Source organism: Lepidochelys kempii, chromosome 23, assembly GCF_965140285.1.
Source record: "Lepidochelys kempii isolate rLepKem1 chromosome 23, rLepKem1.hap1, whole genome shotgun sequence".
Lineage (NCBI taxonomy): Eukaryota > Metazoa > Chordata > Testudines > Cheloniidae > Lepidochelys > Lepidochelys kempii.
Window position 1 is genome coordinate 1558481 of NC_136402.1, and position 13504 is coordinate 1571984.

General features: G+C 66.6%; 2 protein-coding genes and 1 pseudogene across 4 annotated transcripts; all 3 read left to right on the forward strand.

The window, feature by feature from the left end:
• Nucleotides 1–35: 35 nt before the first annotated feature.
• On the forward strand, nt 36–3655 carry SNRPA (small nuclear ribonucleoprotein polypeptide A). Of its 2 annotated transcripts, none has more exons than XM_073322348.2 (7): nt 36–143; nt 1037–1137; nt 1430–1602; nt 1700–1876; nt 2136–2309; nt 2745–2833; nt 3034–3655. In XM_073322348.2, the coding sequence occupies exons 2-7, from the start codon at nt 1065–1067 to the stop codon at nt 3191–3193; spliced, it is 846 nt and encodes a 281-aa protein (XP_073178449.1). In that variant the 5' UTR covers nt 36–143; nt 1037–1064; the 3' UTR covers nt 3194–3655. The 2 variants fall into 2 exon arrangements, with proteins under 2 accessions (XP_073178449.1, XP_073178448.1); XM_073322347.2 differs by lacking the exon at nt 36–143 and adding an exon at nt 333–453.
• Nucleotides 3656–5079: 1424 nt separating this feature from the next.
• Nucleotides 5080–6894, forward strand: MIA (MIA SH3 domain containing). Its single transcript, XM_073322349.1, has 4 exons — nt 5080–5388; nt 5640–5773; nt 6152–6262; nt 6629–6894. The coding sequence occupies exons 1-4, from the start codon at nt 5265–5267 to the stop codon at nt 6650–6652; spliced, it is 393 nt and encodes a 130-aa protein (XP_073178450.1). The 5' UTR covers nt 5080–5264; the 3' UTR covers nt 6653–6894.
• A 1670-nt stretch (nt 6895–8564) lies between these two features.
• LOC140902347 (rho-related GTP-binding protein RhoV-like) lies at nt 8565–12018 on the forward strand (annotated as a pseudogene). The gene is made up of 3 exons (XR_013634956.1): nt 8565–9122; nt 9715–9773; nt 10218–12018. The product of XR_013634956.1 is annotated as a rho-related GTP-binding protein RhoV-like (transcript).
• Nucleotides 12019–13504: the final 1486 nt, after the last annotated feature.

Genomic DNA, 13504 nt, shown 5'->3' on the forward strand with positions numbered 1-13504 from the left:
GCGAGACGCCCTTTGGTAGGCTCATGAGGCCGAGGCTGCTTCGTCGAGAGTGGCTCGCGCGGCCAGGGGGCGTGGTCGTCTCTCCCGGCGGGCTCTTGTGGCGGCGGGCGGCGCTGGGAGGCCTGGGCCTGCGGACTCCATCGGTGAGGGTCCGCGGCGGGGCGGCGCCATCGGGCCGCGGGGCCGGGCGGGATCGGGCCGGGCGGCCGGGCCCGCCCTGTGTGACCCACTATGGCCGGGGTCTGGGCGGCGGGGCCGGGCCGCAGCGACCGGGGCCTTCTGGGGGGCGGGGCTTATCGGGCCCCGCCCCCCGGAGCCCCACATCCGGGTCTTACGGGGGGGGGGGTTGCAGGGCTGCAGCCTTTATTCCCCCCTCTCCCCGGTGTGAGCGGGGCCTGGGGCCCCGTCAGCGCTCCCCTGGGGGTGGGGAGGGGGCCTGTTCTCTGCCCCCCGGTGTGTGTGTGGGGGGGTCTTTGTTGGGGGGGGGCCCCCGTGGGGAGGCGCTGTGGCCAGGCCTGGCACCCGTGGCAGGACTTGGCGGCACTGGCAGCTGCCGGGAACCAGGCTGGTGGGCTCCCCTGGTGCTGCGTTGTGGGGGGTCCGTGCCCTAGACCCCAGGCTGTGGGCCCCCCCATTAAGGTCTTGGCCCCCCCATTAAGGTCTTGGCCCCCCCATTAAGGTCTTGGCCCCCCCATTAAGGTCTTGGCCCCCCCATTAAGGTCTTGGCCCCCCCATTAAGGTCTTGGCCCCAGACCCTCGTCACAGCCTGCCTCTGCTGAGCATGGCGCCGGCGGCCTCCGTTCTGCTGGCGCCTGGGCCCGCTCCTCCTGCGGGTGCTGTGGGGTGGGCGTAACCCCTGCGCCTGGACGAGCCTGGAGCGCGTGGGGTCGCTGCCTCCCGCCCCTTGTGCTCGTCTCTCCCTGGCCCTCGCCCCGGAAGCGCGCGCTGGGGGTCGCGCGGCCGCTGCGGCACTGGGAGCCTCGCAGCCGGGGGCGCCGTTGCACGGTCGCCTCAGTTTACCGTCTCTTCTCCTTAGACCCCGCCGTTGCGAAGGGCCGACGAGGATGGCCGTCCCGGAAACCCGCCCCAATCACACCATCTACATCAACAACCTCAATGAGAAGATCAAGAAGGATGGTGAGCCAGCTCCCAGGGGAGGGAGCTCTTGTCCGCAGCTGGCGGCTGGGCTGAGGGGCTAGCGCCAGAGGGGGGGTGTCTGGAGGACCCGCTCTCCCTGCCCCGCTCCTGCTCTCCTCTTGCTGTCTGGCTGAGGAGAACTGAGTGCTGTGGGCTCCCTCTCTCTGACGTGGGGGGTGAGAGCCTCTGTCCGAGGCCACAGGAGTCGCCCGGTCTGCGTCCAGCTCCTCGTCGCGGCAGAGCTCCATCCCCGTCTGATCTGTGTGCCTAACGCTCCGGTTCTCTCCCCTAGAGCTGAAGAAATCCCTCTACGCCATCTTCTCCCAGTTCGGCCAGATCCTGGATATCCTGGTGTCTCGGAGCCTCAAGATGCGGGGTCAAGCCTTTGTCATCTTCAAGGAAATCAGCAGCGCCACCAACGCCTTGAGGTCCATGCAGGGGTTCCCCTTCTACGACAAGCCGATGGTAAGTGCTGCCCTGGGCCGGGGGCAGCCGTCTGGCAGGTGCCGTGGGAACTGCCCGGTCGGCCAGGCTCCCCCTGACAAGCTCTCTCCGCCCCCAGAGGATCCAGTATGCCAAGTCGGACTCCGACATCATCTCGAAAATGAAAGGCACCTACGTGGAGCGTGACCGCAAGCGGGAGAAGAGGAAGCCTAAAGGCCCGGAGACGCCCGTGGTCAAGAAACAAATGCCTGGGGCTGCTGCTCCGGTGGCAGGCGCAGTGCAAGGAGCCGTCCCTGTGAGTAACGTGAGCCGCACCTCTGACGGACGCTGCCCCAGGGCAGTGGCCGGTTGGCAGCCGGCGCGAGGGGCGTGGGGCAGCCAGCATGGTCTGTCCCGGGCTGCTCTCGGGAGTTGGGCTGGGTCTGCTGGTTGGCTTCTGTGACTGCCAGGCTTCTGTGGCCAGCGGTGGACTCTGGTGTGAATGCCAGGACTGTGCCCAGGCAGCCCCGCCCCAGGATCTTGCTGTGAAGCTGGGCGTTCGCTCTCTCCCATAGGGGATGCCGCCAATGAACCAGGCCCCTCGCATGATGCACCACATGGCAGGCCAGCCTCCATACATGCCCCCTCCGGGTATGATCCCCCCACCCGGTATGACTCCAGGAGGAATCGCGCCAGGGGCCATGCCCCCTCAGCAGATGATGCCTGGCCAGATGCCGCCTACCCAGCCGGTGAGTACGACAGAGCTTGGCCTGGCTCCTGCTCCTTTCCGGCAGCAATGGCCATGTCACATCGGACTCAGTGGTGTGGGGCAAACCTCCGGCTGGGGTTGGGGTTTGGGGGTAACAGGCCCTTTCCCCTTCAAGGTACTGACTCCAGTGCCTAGCGGAAGAGAACTCGCAGGACCCCTCAGGGAGGGGTAAGTCGTCCCCACTGGCTTGTTGCTCACCTCAGCCGGGAAGCCAGAGATGCTGAGTCCCGGGGGACTCCTGTGCATGGAAAGCGGGGGGGCCCTTGCCCTGGCAGGGGGAGGGTGGCCTTGCCTGGGCACCGCCCCTGCTGTGTGCGTCTGGCTGGAGCCACCCTGCAGGGTTCTTGGCCCTCCCCTCCGGGCGCCGCTCGCAGCATCGGGGCTCCCGGCCTGACCCCCGCTCTCTCCCTCGCAGCTCTCTGAGAACCCACCCAATCACATCCTCTTCCTCACCAACCTGCCCGAGGAGACCAACGAGCTGATGCTGTCCATGCTCTTCAATCAGTGAGTGTAGGGCCCTCTGAGGGTGCCGGGAGCGCTGACCGGGGGGCTGATGGGCCGAGGCAGGGGGTGCCAAACCTTGGTGGAAGTGGGTGGCCCGAAGGAGGCGGGGAGCAAGGGGATTGGGAGGCCCAGGGAGCAGGGGTGGGCGCCAGAGCGATCCGGGGGCCTGTCCCCTTTAACAGCCGGATCCTGCCCCTCAGGTTCCCGGGGTTCAAGGAGGTGCGCCTGGTGCCCGGGCGGCACGACATCGCTTTCGTGGAGTTTGATAACGAGGTGCAGGCCGGAGCCGCCCGTGACGCCCTCCAGGGCTTCAAGATCACACAGAGCAACGCCATGAAGATTTCCTTTGCCAAGAAGTGAAGACCCCACCCGGGCCCAGAACTGTCCCTCAGGCCCAGAACTGCCCCTCCCCACTCCCCCCAGTTAGTGTCTGATTGAGCCAGGCCCCCCCCTGTTTTTTTACCAGTTCCCTGGAAGGTAAGTCTGTCCTCAGGGCCGGCCGGATTTCCAGCCCCAAACTGCCCCCTTCCCCAGAGCCTTGTGAACTGACAGCGGGGAAGTGTCTGACTTGCGTCCCCCCCCTGCATGCCGCGCTGCCTGGCTGCTCGGAGTGGGTAAGTGACTCTGGAGCGCCGCCAGCTGGTGATCCCCGTGTGTGCGATGAGCCTGGAGCTGGTTCGTGGCGGGATGGTTGGTACAGTGGGGTGGGGACGGGGGCGGCTAGAGGCAGCGAAAACCCTCCGGAAGCATTGTACCCAGAGTCTGCTGCTCAGACATTGCACCTGGCGCTCTCTGTCCTGTAATAAAAACTTTGTGACCTCCCTGTGATGTGGCTGGGCCGTTCCTGGATGAGTTCCCGGGGGGGCGGGGTGAAATCGCCCGGGCGGATTCTCCACCTAGGAGTCTGATTCCCTTTACCCAGTGTCCTGAGAGGTGGCTCTGAGCCAAGCCCCCTGGCAGGGACTGGGCATTGGCGGGAGCTGATGGGAATTATTACCAACCTGGTGATTGTGAAAGTGGTGAATTCTGGCTTTACCCCACCAATATCCCAGGAGCCTTTTGGGGTGGCTTGGGTCTGGACTGAGCAGATTGTCCCTGCCTTCTTTAACACAGAGCCTAGAGATCCCAGGATGCACTGCTGGATGGAGCATTGCATGCTGGGAAGAGGGTGCCTGGGCGGGGGAGCTGGCCTGTGCCCTGCCAGTCCTGCTCCCAGTGTGGCAGAGGGATCACCGGTGGCCGGGGTTCGACTACCGAGGTCGCCCCCAGAAGTGGCTGCCTGCCTCCCTCATTGGCTTCAGAGCTAGCCTGTTCACCCCCTCACTGTCCAAGAGGAGCCCGGCAGTTGCTGGGGGTCAGACACTTCCCAGCAGCCCCCCATGGGTGAGACCCAGCCCCTGGCAGGGGTGGGTCTGATGTGTTGAGTCAGAGCATAAGCTCAGAGTACAGGAAACTGGTGGCTGGCAGGAGCTAGTACGGGTGCCACCTGGCTTGAAGTGGGATCCCACCGCTGACACAGGAAGCTTCTGACCTGGGGGGGGCGTCAGGGGGCTCCCCTCCTGGCTTCCCCTCTGACACGGGGCAGGGGGGAGGGGGGTTGGACAGTGCCCCTCACTCTCCTCCCCTTCTCTGGGATCCTGGTGGTACTGCCCCTTCTATAGGCCTCAGCTGTGGGGAGCCGGGCTGGGGACAATGGGCCCAGTATGTTACCCGAGAGCCAGTCCCCTGGCCCCTGCGTCAGCACCCGGCCCCACTTGCCCTCGCTCCCAGCTTGAGTTTGTGGCACTGGATTGTTTAAGAAGCGGAGCGGACGGGGGAGAGAATTTGAGCCTGGTGACTTGGCTGTGCCCCGCTGCCCAGGGATGGGTCTCTGTCTCCCCTCCTCCCGCTCTGAGTGGCCTGGCAAGTTGACACGAAGACTCCTTGTCTGTTGTGGACGTGCAGCCCCCTCTGGGGTGGACCAAAGCAGCCGCGCTACGCAGTCGGAGGTGACCAGCCCTATCCTGGGAGAGCCACGAGGCCAGAGCATGGCGGTGCCCCGGCTGGTCTCCAGGATGGGCGTCCCCGAGGACTGGGGGAGCTGGAATTGTCAGAAGGACGCAGGGGCGATGTTCTATCCAAAACCTGGTGCCTGCTGCAGCACAGTCCCCCCCCCCCCCCCTACAGCCGCGTGTGCGTCAGGGCTGCCTTGTAAGTCCCCTACAGCAGCACGGCCCCCCCCTGACTCCGGGAAGGGTGCCCCCTAGGGACAGGCAAAGCTTGGCACTGCCAAGGGGGCCCCCTGCCGAATGAGTGGGCACTGCTCCATCCAGTGGGGTAGCCGCTCCGGGATCTCCGAAAAGGGCTCAGGGCGGCGACTAGAAACGCAGCCAGGACGCCTGCCCTCCCTGTGGGGACAGTCTGAGCCTGGGGCAGCTGCGTCTTTCCTACCATGGCTAACAGCCGGCTCTGGGCCCGGGCCGCTCTGCTGTGCGCCCTGCTGGGGCTGGTGCAGGGGGGCCGGCAGCTGGGCAAGCTGGCTGAGAAGAAGCTGTGTGCGGATGCCGACTGCAGCCGTAAGCGTGCGGGGGGGAGGCTGGGGCAGTGCCAAGGCTAAGGGGCTGCAGACGGGGCTGTGCCCTGGGGGGTGGCAGGCACGGGGGTTGAGGCCGTGGCGCTGGGATGGGGCAGGGCGGGGCCGTGCCATGCTCTGGGGCTGGGGGCAGTGGTGCGGAGACAGGGTGGGGGGCTGGTGGCGGTGCAGTGTCCAGGCCCAGGGATTGACCTCTGTCTGTCGTGTGTGTGTCGTTCCCCGCCCCCCCCCCAGATCCAATCTCCATAGCGGTGGCCGTGCAGGATTACATCGCCCCTGACTGCCGCTTCATGACCATCCAGCGCGGGCAGGTCGTCTACGTCTTCTCCAAGCTGAAGGGCCGCGGCCGGCTGTTCTGGGGCGGCAGCGTGAGTGGCTGGAGGCGCGTGGGGGATTTCTTTGGGCGCTGGCCGGCCGGGTGGGGCAAGCGAGAGCTCAGAAACGGGCTCCCTTGGCTCCGCTGGGGCATCAGCCCCTGGTGGAGCAGGAGCCAGGGCTACACAGAAGGCTGGGCCTGACCCCTGCTTCTCCAAATCACCAGGCCAAGCCAGTCAGCCCCCCAGCACCGGTTCCCATCTCAGCCCAGTGCCCCTCTGCAGGCTGGTGGGCTCCTGTGTGATGTTTGCTGCGGGGCTGGTCCCTGCAGGGCTGGGGGGCTTCATGGGGTGGGGGAGTTTGCCCTGCCCAGGCTGCAGCTCTGTGGCACCCCAGGCTAAGCTCCCCCCCCCCCAATCTCCTCCCCGCAGGTGCAGGGGGATTATTACGGGGAGCACCCTGCCCGCCTGGGCTTCTTCCCCAGCAGCGTGGTCCAGGAGAGCCAGTACCTGAAGCCAGGGAAGGTGGAGGTCAAAACCGATGTGAGTAGTCAAACCTGCAGCAGGTGGGCACCCAATTACTGCTGGGGGGGGCTACCCACACCATGGGGGCTGCCACCATCTGGAGACCATGGCATGCGGGGCGGCTGGCATCTTTGCTCCACCCATAGGGCAGTGAGCCCCTGAGATGGGGAAAGACTGCAGGGGTGGCAGGTCTGGGGATAGAACCCAGGAGTCCTGGCTCCCCCAGCTCTACCCACTAGTCCCTTCTCCCCTCCCAGAGCTGCAGATAGAACCCAGGTATCCTGGCTCCTAGTTGCCGTCTCCTCTCTCCCCCCGGTCTAGGACTCCTTCCGCTTGTCTCCCCCGGTGGCCAGTGTCTGATCTCTGCGCTCTCTTCCCTTCCAGCAATGGGATTTCTCCTGCCAGTGAGTCCTGCCTTGGCCCCAGCTCCCGGCGCTCGCTTGGATCCCAGCACAGCCGTTTGGGCGCCGCAGCTCTAGTGCTGGGCCCAGGGCCTGGTGCTGAAGTGAATTTCCTTTGCTGTAGCAATAATTCCCCACCCCCCTCCTCCTGCCCCCGCTGGCTGCTCTGGTCCTGGGGCAGCTCGCTGTAGCTTCACCCTTACTGCCCCCCACCTGGGGCCAGTCCTAAATAAACTCCCATGCAGCAAACCTGCTGGCCCCCGTCTTTCCCTGGGGAGGAAGCAGGAGCAGCGGCTCTCCTAGATGGGGCGAGGTGGGGGAGTTGTTTGCAGCCTCGCCCCAGCTGCCTGGCTTCTTGCTGGCGCAGGCCAGCTGGGCACCTGACTGGCTTGAAAAGTGAGACCCGACTGGCTTGGGGGGGCAGCACCCAGGGGTGCCCTGGGGATGAAGGGGAGGTTTCCCCAGTGTCCAGCTAGGTGGGGGCACTTGGGAATGTTCCTGTCCCTCCTGCCCCCCCTTGGATGGGGAGGGGGGCTGCTGCAGAGCTGCTGCCGCAGAGTTGGTGCTGGCAGCGCCATCCCCCTGGAGCAGCGGGCTGGAAATAGAAATCTCATCCGTACACCCTGCCCCAGATTCTCTACTGCCCTGCTTGTGCCACGCACCGTGGCCTTCCCCCCCATGGAGCTAGGGCCGGGGGCTCGCCGAAGGGGCTGGGCATGGCTTGGTGAGGGGCATTTCTGATCCCTGCTCCACCCAGGGAGGAGGGGTGGGGCTGTGGGACAAGTGCCAACTAGTTTTATCACCTGCCTTCTCAAAGTGAAAGCACAAGAGTGGCCCCCCAGGGGTCTGGGGGGAGGCTTTGTTACAGCTGGCAGGCTCAGCAGAGGTGGGGCCTGAAGGAGACAGGGAGGCAGGGTCCTCTCTAGCTCATGGTAGGGGGATTGCTGCAGGGGGGCATGTGGGGGTCTCCCTGGGGCTGCCCTGGCGCTGGGGACAGAGGGTGTCACCCCCTGCACTGCTAATTCACTGTGGGGGTTAGCTAACGCGGTAGCCGAGGGGCCATTGCTGCAGCCCAGGGTCACTGGGACCTTTCAGGCAGCCGCTCGGGCTGCAGATCCCGGCTTCGGCTATTGGCAGGTGGGCTGTGAGCAGGCTGGAGAACTGGGGGCAAAGGCGGGGGGGGAGGGGCTTCCCTTTAGTTGGTATGTTTCCTCTGCCCCCTGGCTAGCGGGGCTTTGGCCGGGCGAGCGCATGGGTCTCACCTTGCAAAATCTGGAAGGCATCCAAAAAACGGGGATGGGTGGGGTGCAGATTTATGGTGTGTATGACGATAGCACCAAGGAACTTGACCAGCAGCCAGGGTCCTGGGTGCTGCATGGATCCCACCCCAAAATCAGCATCCTATTGTCCCAGCTGCCCTGACCCAGACCAGAGCCCTGTTGGGCTGGATGCTGAGCCCTACTCCCCCGTCTCCGGTTTTCGAGCTCTCTGGCGGCTGATTGCCAGGGGGGTTTGTGGGAACTGCAGGGCCGCGGCTCCCATAAGCAGCTCTCTGAAGCCAGGGCCCTGCCTGGAGCCCTTTTGACCCGGCCCTGGGATCGCCCTGGCACCGTGTCCTGTTTCCAAACACAGGTGATGTGCTCTGCACACGCACCAGGCTTCTTCCTGTTTCTGCTCCTGGTGCATGGGGGAGGCGTGAAGCCCCCGCAGATGTGCTGCGGTGTCCAAAACACCCGGGGGGGGGGGGGCTCGCGGCAGAGAGGGACCGTTCTCTATTAATGCACAACAGGGTGGGGGTGTGTTGGGCTGGGCAGCATTGACAAATGGTCACACCCAGCGGAGGGGCAGGCCCCGGAGGGAGGGGGTGGGAGTAGTGGGGCTCAGGCCCCAGCCCTGTGGGGGAGGGGTGGGAAGTAGCGGGGCTCAGGCCGAGGCCCCACCAGGTCCCCTGTGTCCAGCAAGGGCCCAGCTCAGCCAGGGTCCCTGGAGCCGCTGGGCAGGGGGAGCTGGATTCCCAAGCTCTGGGCAAGGACCCCCCACTTAGCGCATCTCCCCTCCCCCACCCTTCTTTTGCCCCACCTCCTCCAGGATGCAGGGCGTGTCCCCCGCTTAGTCCCCGCCCCCTGGGGCGGGGCGATGGAGATGAGCCGGGGTATAAACCACCGCGCGGGGCAGCGCGCCGCGGCTTGGAGCGCAGGGCGCACCGGGGCGCAGCCGGCTTTGGCGACCCCCCGCGGCTCCCCCCTTTGCCCTCCCCGCCAGGCGCCCGGGCCGGACCATGGCCCCCCAGGAGCTGCTGCCCGAGTACCCGCCTGCGCCCCCGGTGCCCCCGCACCGGCCCCCGCCCCCGCCCCGGCTGGAGCTGCAGTGCGTCCTGCTGGGGGACGGCGCCGTGGGCAAGACCAGCCTGGCGGTGAGCTACAGCGCCAACGGGTACCCGGCCCGCTACGTGCCCACGGCGCTGGACCGCTTCTCGGGTAGGTCCCGCGGGGGGGCCCTTCTCCGGCCCCGCCTCCGCCCGGCCTCTCCGGCCGCGACCCCGCTTCCAGCCCCCGGGGACCTGCCGAGGGGTTTCCCACCCCCTGGAGCGCACGGTCCTTCCCCGCGTCCCCTCGGTGCTCTGCCCGCCCCGCTGCCCAGAATGGGACCCCCCCCGGGCTCCTGGGTTCTGTCCCAGCTCTGGGAGGGGAGCGGGGGCTGGTGGTTAGAGCAGGGGGGGCTGGAGGCCGGGACTCCTGGGTTCTCTCCCCAGCTCTGGGAGGGGAGCGGGGGCTGGTGGTTAGAGCAGGGGGGGCTGGAAGCCAGGACTCCTGGGTTCTCTCCCCAGCTCTGGGAGGGGAGCGGGGGCTGGTGGTTAGAGCAGGGGGGGCTGGAAGCCAGGACTCCTGGGTTCTATCCCAGCACTGGGGGGACGGGGTAGCGGTTAGAGCGGCGGAGGTGGGTTCTCTCCCAGCTTTGCCACTGACCTGTTTTTGAGAAGCGTAAGGTCCCTGGGGCTGGAGGGGGGGTGGTTGTTGGTGGTCCACGGAGGGTCTGGCTCCAGGGGTAACGGGTCTCTTCCCCTTGCAGCTGTGGTGCAGGTGGACAGCGCCCCTGTGAGGCTGCATCTCTGTGATACGGCGGGGCAGGTAAGGGCCCAGCTGGGAGCTCCCTTTAACCCATTCCCAGCAGCTGGTCAACCCTCGGCACGTCTGAGCAGGTCAGCTCGGGGGGTGCTGGGGAAGTGACGAACCTGCCCAGCTCCCCCTCTGTGGCTCTCTGCCAGCCTCCAGCCCCCTGCGCACCGGGGTTCTGTCCCTGCTCTGGGAGGGGAGTGGGGGCTACTGGTGAGAGCAGGGGGGCTGGGAGCCAGGACTCCTGGGTTCTATTCCTGGCTCAGGGACAGGGCAGGGGGGCTGGGACCCAGGAGGCCTGAGTTCTATTTCCAGATCCACCTCTGACTCCATGTGTGGCCTTGAGGAAGTTGGTTCTCTCCCTGGGCCCCAGCCCACACATCAGGGACACCAGGGTGGGGGCTGGGTGGGTCCGTGGGGCTGGCTGGAAGCACTCACTCCCTCCCCTCCCCCCCCCAGGACGAGTTTGACACGCTGCGGCGGCTTTGTTACCCCAAGGCGGACGTCTTCCTCCTCTGCTTCAGCGTGGTGGCCCCCACCTCCTTCCAGAATGTGGGGGAGAAGTGGGTGCCGGAGCTGTGCCGGCTGCACCCCACTGCCCCCCTGCTGCTGGTGGGCACCCAGTGCGACCTGCGCCAGGATGTCCAGGTGCTCATCCAGCTGGCCCGGCGCCGGGAAAAGCCGGTAGCCGAGCCGGCGGCCCGGGCGCTGGCCCAGAAAGTGGGGGCCGTGGGCTACGTGGAGTGCTCGGCGCTGACCCAGCAGAACCTCAAGGAGGTGTTCGACACGGCCATCCTTGCGGGGCTGCGGCATGCCGAGGCCCGGGGCCGGCGGGCGCGGAGCGCGGCCAGCAAGGTGCGGGCGCTCTCCAAGGCCTGGTGGAAGAAGTACGTCTGTGTGCGGTAGCCGGTGCTCTCCCCCGGGCCACCCTCCCGCTGAGAACAGGCAACTCGATCCAGGCGTGGATTCAAGAGCCTCCGGGCTGCTGCTGAACTGGGTGTTTGCTGGCAGGATGGAGACGGCCCCATGCCATGTGGGTGGCTGTGCCGGGCTCCAGACGCCCCCACCCCGCTCCATGTAGGTTGTGCTCCTGGGCTGCCGATCTGCATGGCCCCCCCAATCCGGGGCAGTGTTCTGGCTCCACAAAGGCCCACAGGGTCCGAATTCAAAGCAGGGCTGGTTCCCTGCTGTGGGGGGAGCCAGAATCTCATCCCTCAAGCTGCCCCCCTGTAGGACAGTCTGTCTTGGGGAGCCCTGGGGCTTTGACCCCTGCCTGGGCCAGGGGTGGGGGAGAATCCCTCCCAGCACAGCCCCTTTTGCAGAGGATTTTGGTTTGCACGGGGCAGGGAGTGAACCGCTGCAGGAGGGTCGCCCCACTGGACTGGGGAGGCGCAGAACCCCCTCAACTGCCCTGGTCCGGCCCCACAGCTGGGTTTAAATCCTTCCCCCTTGCTGGGCACTTTGTGGAAGGGAATGGCCGGGGCACGGGGGGTGCAATGCACCGTGGCCGCCCTGCCCGTATTGTGGGGGGCTCAGCCGGGCCCTCCCTCCCCCCAGCGGCCTCTCCAGCCAGGACCCTGGCTCTGGTCAGCTGCAGCCGTGGACCAGAGCTTCCCCTGTGTGCAGCAGGCTGAGGGGCCCGTCTCTGGGGGTCTGCGCCCGCTCCGGGACCCTCCCCTGCCCGCTGCTATCTTTGCACTAGTATAAAAACATCCCTGGCCGAAAGGGGGTTTTCCCCAGGGTCCCCTCCCACCCCATGGCATGGGGACCCCAGGAGAAATCCCCTTTCGCCCCCTCCTGAGGCCTTAACCCCTTCTGTGCCAGCCATGTCCTTGGGTGTCCTGTGCCCTCCCACTGGGAGCAGGGTGGGGGGCTGTGGGCTGTATGGGGGGACTGGCTTCAGGCAGCCGGCAAAGGGCAAATGGGTGATTTTATCCCCTTCAGGCGGTGCGTGCAGGAACCTGGCTTCCCTGTGTGGAGGGGGAGCTGAGATCTATTTTCCCCCCCTCCGGCAGCAGCATGGTCCCCCCAGTTGGCTGGGGGGGGCGGGGGTGTGCTGCTGAACTGCCCCACGCCCCCATAACTTCCCCTAGCTCTGCCCCAGGACTGCTGGTTTCTGATCCCAGTTGGGGGTGGGTGTCAGCTGCTGTTGTGATAACCCTGGGCAAAGCCAGGGGTCTGTCTGTCCGTCCGTCCATCCGTCTGTTCTTTCTTTTTTTAAAATGTCTTGAGCCAATAAAGTTTCTTTCCCCGTTGCAAACGCTGGGGGAGCTCCCAGGGGAGCTGCTGTGTGGGGGGAGCCGAGCGCTGGGGGGGGGGGTCAATCAGGGCTTTGAACGGGGGATTACGGTACAGTCTGCAAGGGCCCCTCCCCCCTGACCTGAGCCTAGTGTCCCCGTGACACTGGGCACTGCCCAGACCCAGGGAGATCTCAGCACCCCCGTCACACCGGGCGCTGCCCAGACCCCGACTGAGATCAGGGCCCCCTCGTGCAACATTTGGCAAAGATGCCCAGGGAGCTCCCCGCTGCAGACCTCAGGGACTGGGCCAGGCTGCCCCTGCCAGCCTGGATTAGAGCCGGAAGTTGACCCCCGCCACCTGCCCTGAGTCCCAGCCCTGCTGGCGGAAGGGACCCCCCGGCTCTAGCTGGGCCCTGTGGGCAGGGGGCTGCTCGTGCCCTGGGCTGGGGAACCACCGGTGCCCTCTGCGGTGCGGGTGCTGGCCCGAAGAGCCGGGGGCACCAGGGCTCTCTGCACCACCTGCTGCCCCTCCCCTGGGGAAGGGCCCCGTGGGGCGTCCCTGCGGGTGAGAGCCGGCAGGCCCCTGATAACCAGCCGCCCGGGTTTTCCCAGGGTGGGTGCCCGGTTAGACCAGGAAGGGAGGGCAGCGCCCCGGGGTGGGGGGTGGGGAAGCAGCTCTTGTGCTCCAGGGTGGGAAGGAGCCAGTGACTTCAGGGCCAGGAAGGGAGAGAACCCAGGAGTCCTGGCTCCCCCTCTCCCCGTCTCCCCACTGCCAGATGCCTCTCTCAGTTCACTTCTGTTCCCTTGAGCCCGTAGCCAGGGGGACCCGGGGCCTAGCGCCGGGCTGAGCAGGACCAGCCAGCGGGTGCCAGTCTGCCGGGGTCCCCTGATGGGGAGAGACTGAGCTCTGTATCGGGGCTCCAGGGGACCATGACTGTCACTCCACACCTAGTGCCGGCAGCCCCTTGGGGAGGAGGGCCAGGAATAGTGGTTAGAGCAGGGGGCTGGGAGCCAGGACTCCTGGGTTCCTTCTGTTTCAGCTCGGGGGGGGGTCCACTGGTTAGAGTGGGGGGCTGGGAGCCAGGACTCCTGGGTTCTGCCCCAGCTCTGGGAGCGGGGTGGGGTACACAGTGCAGGGCAGAGGCTGCCCCCTGGGGGTGGGGAGGGGATGTTGGTCACGTTCCTGTTGCTGCCCTTCCCCCGCTGTGGTCCCTGCTCGAAGCTGGTGGCTGCAGCTGGCTCTTATCAGCGGCTCCCGCCCTGCCATAAAGCTCAGGAGGGGAGCAGACCCGACAGCACCAGAGCCTGGACAAAGGGCGCTGGGGCCTCTTCTGCCCCAAGGACGGGGCGTGGGGCTGCACTTTGCCTGACGTGCCCCACCTCAGAGCTGGCTGCATCCCTCTGCCAGGGCCGCTTCAGACCCTGGAAGTGGGGGAGAGAGACCGTGCAGCGGCTGAGGTCTCTGGGGGGCCTGCTGGGGATTCATGGCAGTCGGGGGCATGTGGG

What these genes read in the sequence shown, in the direction of transcription:
- SNRPA (XM_073322348.2), top strand. Translation starts at nt 1,065, where the DNA reads ATGGCCGTCCCGGAAACCCGCCCCAATCACACCATCTACATCAACAAC. An exon ending in AGATGCCGCCTACCCAGCCG is followed by an intron (nt 2,310 to 2,744) that starts GTGAGTACGACA and finishes TCTCCCTCGCAG; the next exon opens with CTCTCTGAGAACCCACCCAA. An exon ending in CTGTCCATGCTCTTCAATCA is followed by an intron (nt 2,834 to 3,033) that starts GTGAGTGTAGGG and finishes CCTGCCCCTCAG; the next exon opens with GTTCCCGGGGTTCAAGGAGG.
- MIA (XM_073322349.1), top strand. Translation starts at nt 5,265, where the DNA reads ATGGCTAACAGCCGGCTCTGGGCCCGGGCCGCTCTGCTGTGCGCCCTG. An exon ending in TGCGGATGCCGACTGCAGCC is followed by an intron (nt 5,389 to 5,639) that starts GTAAGCGTGCGG and finishes CCCCCCCCCCAG; the next exon opens with ATCCAATCTCCATAGCGGTG. An exon ending in AGGTGGAGGTCAAAACCGAT is followed by an intron (nt 6,263 to 6,628) that starts GTGAGTAGTCAA and finishes CTTCCCTTCCAG; the next exon opens with CAATGGGATTTCTCCTGCCA.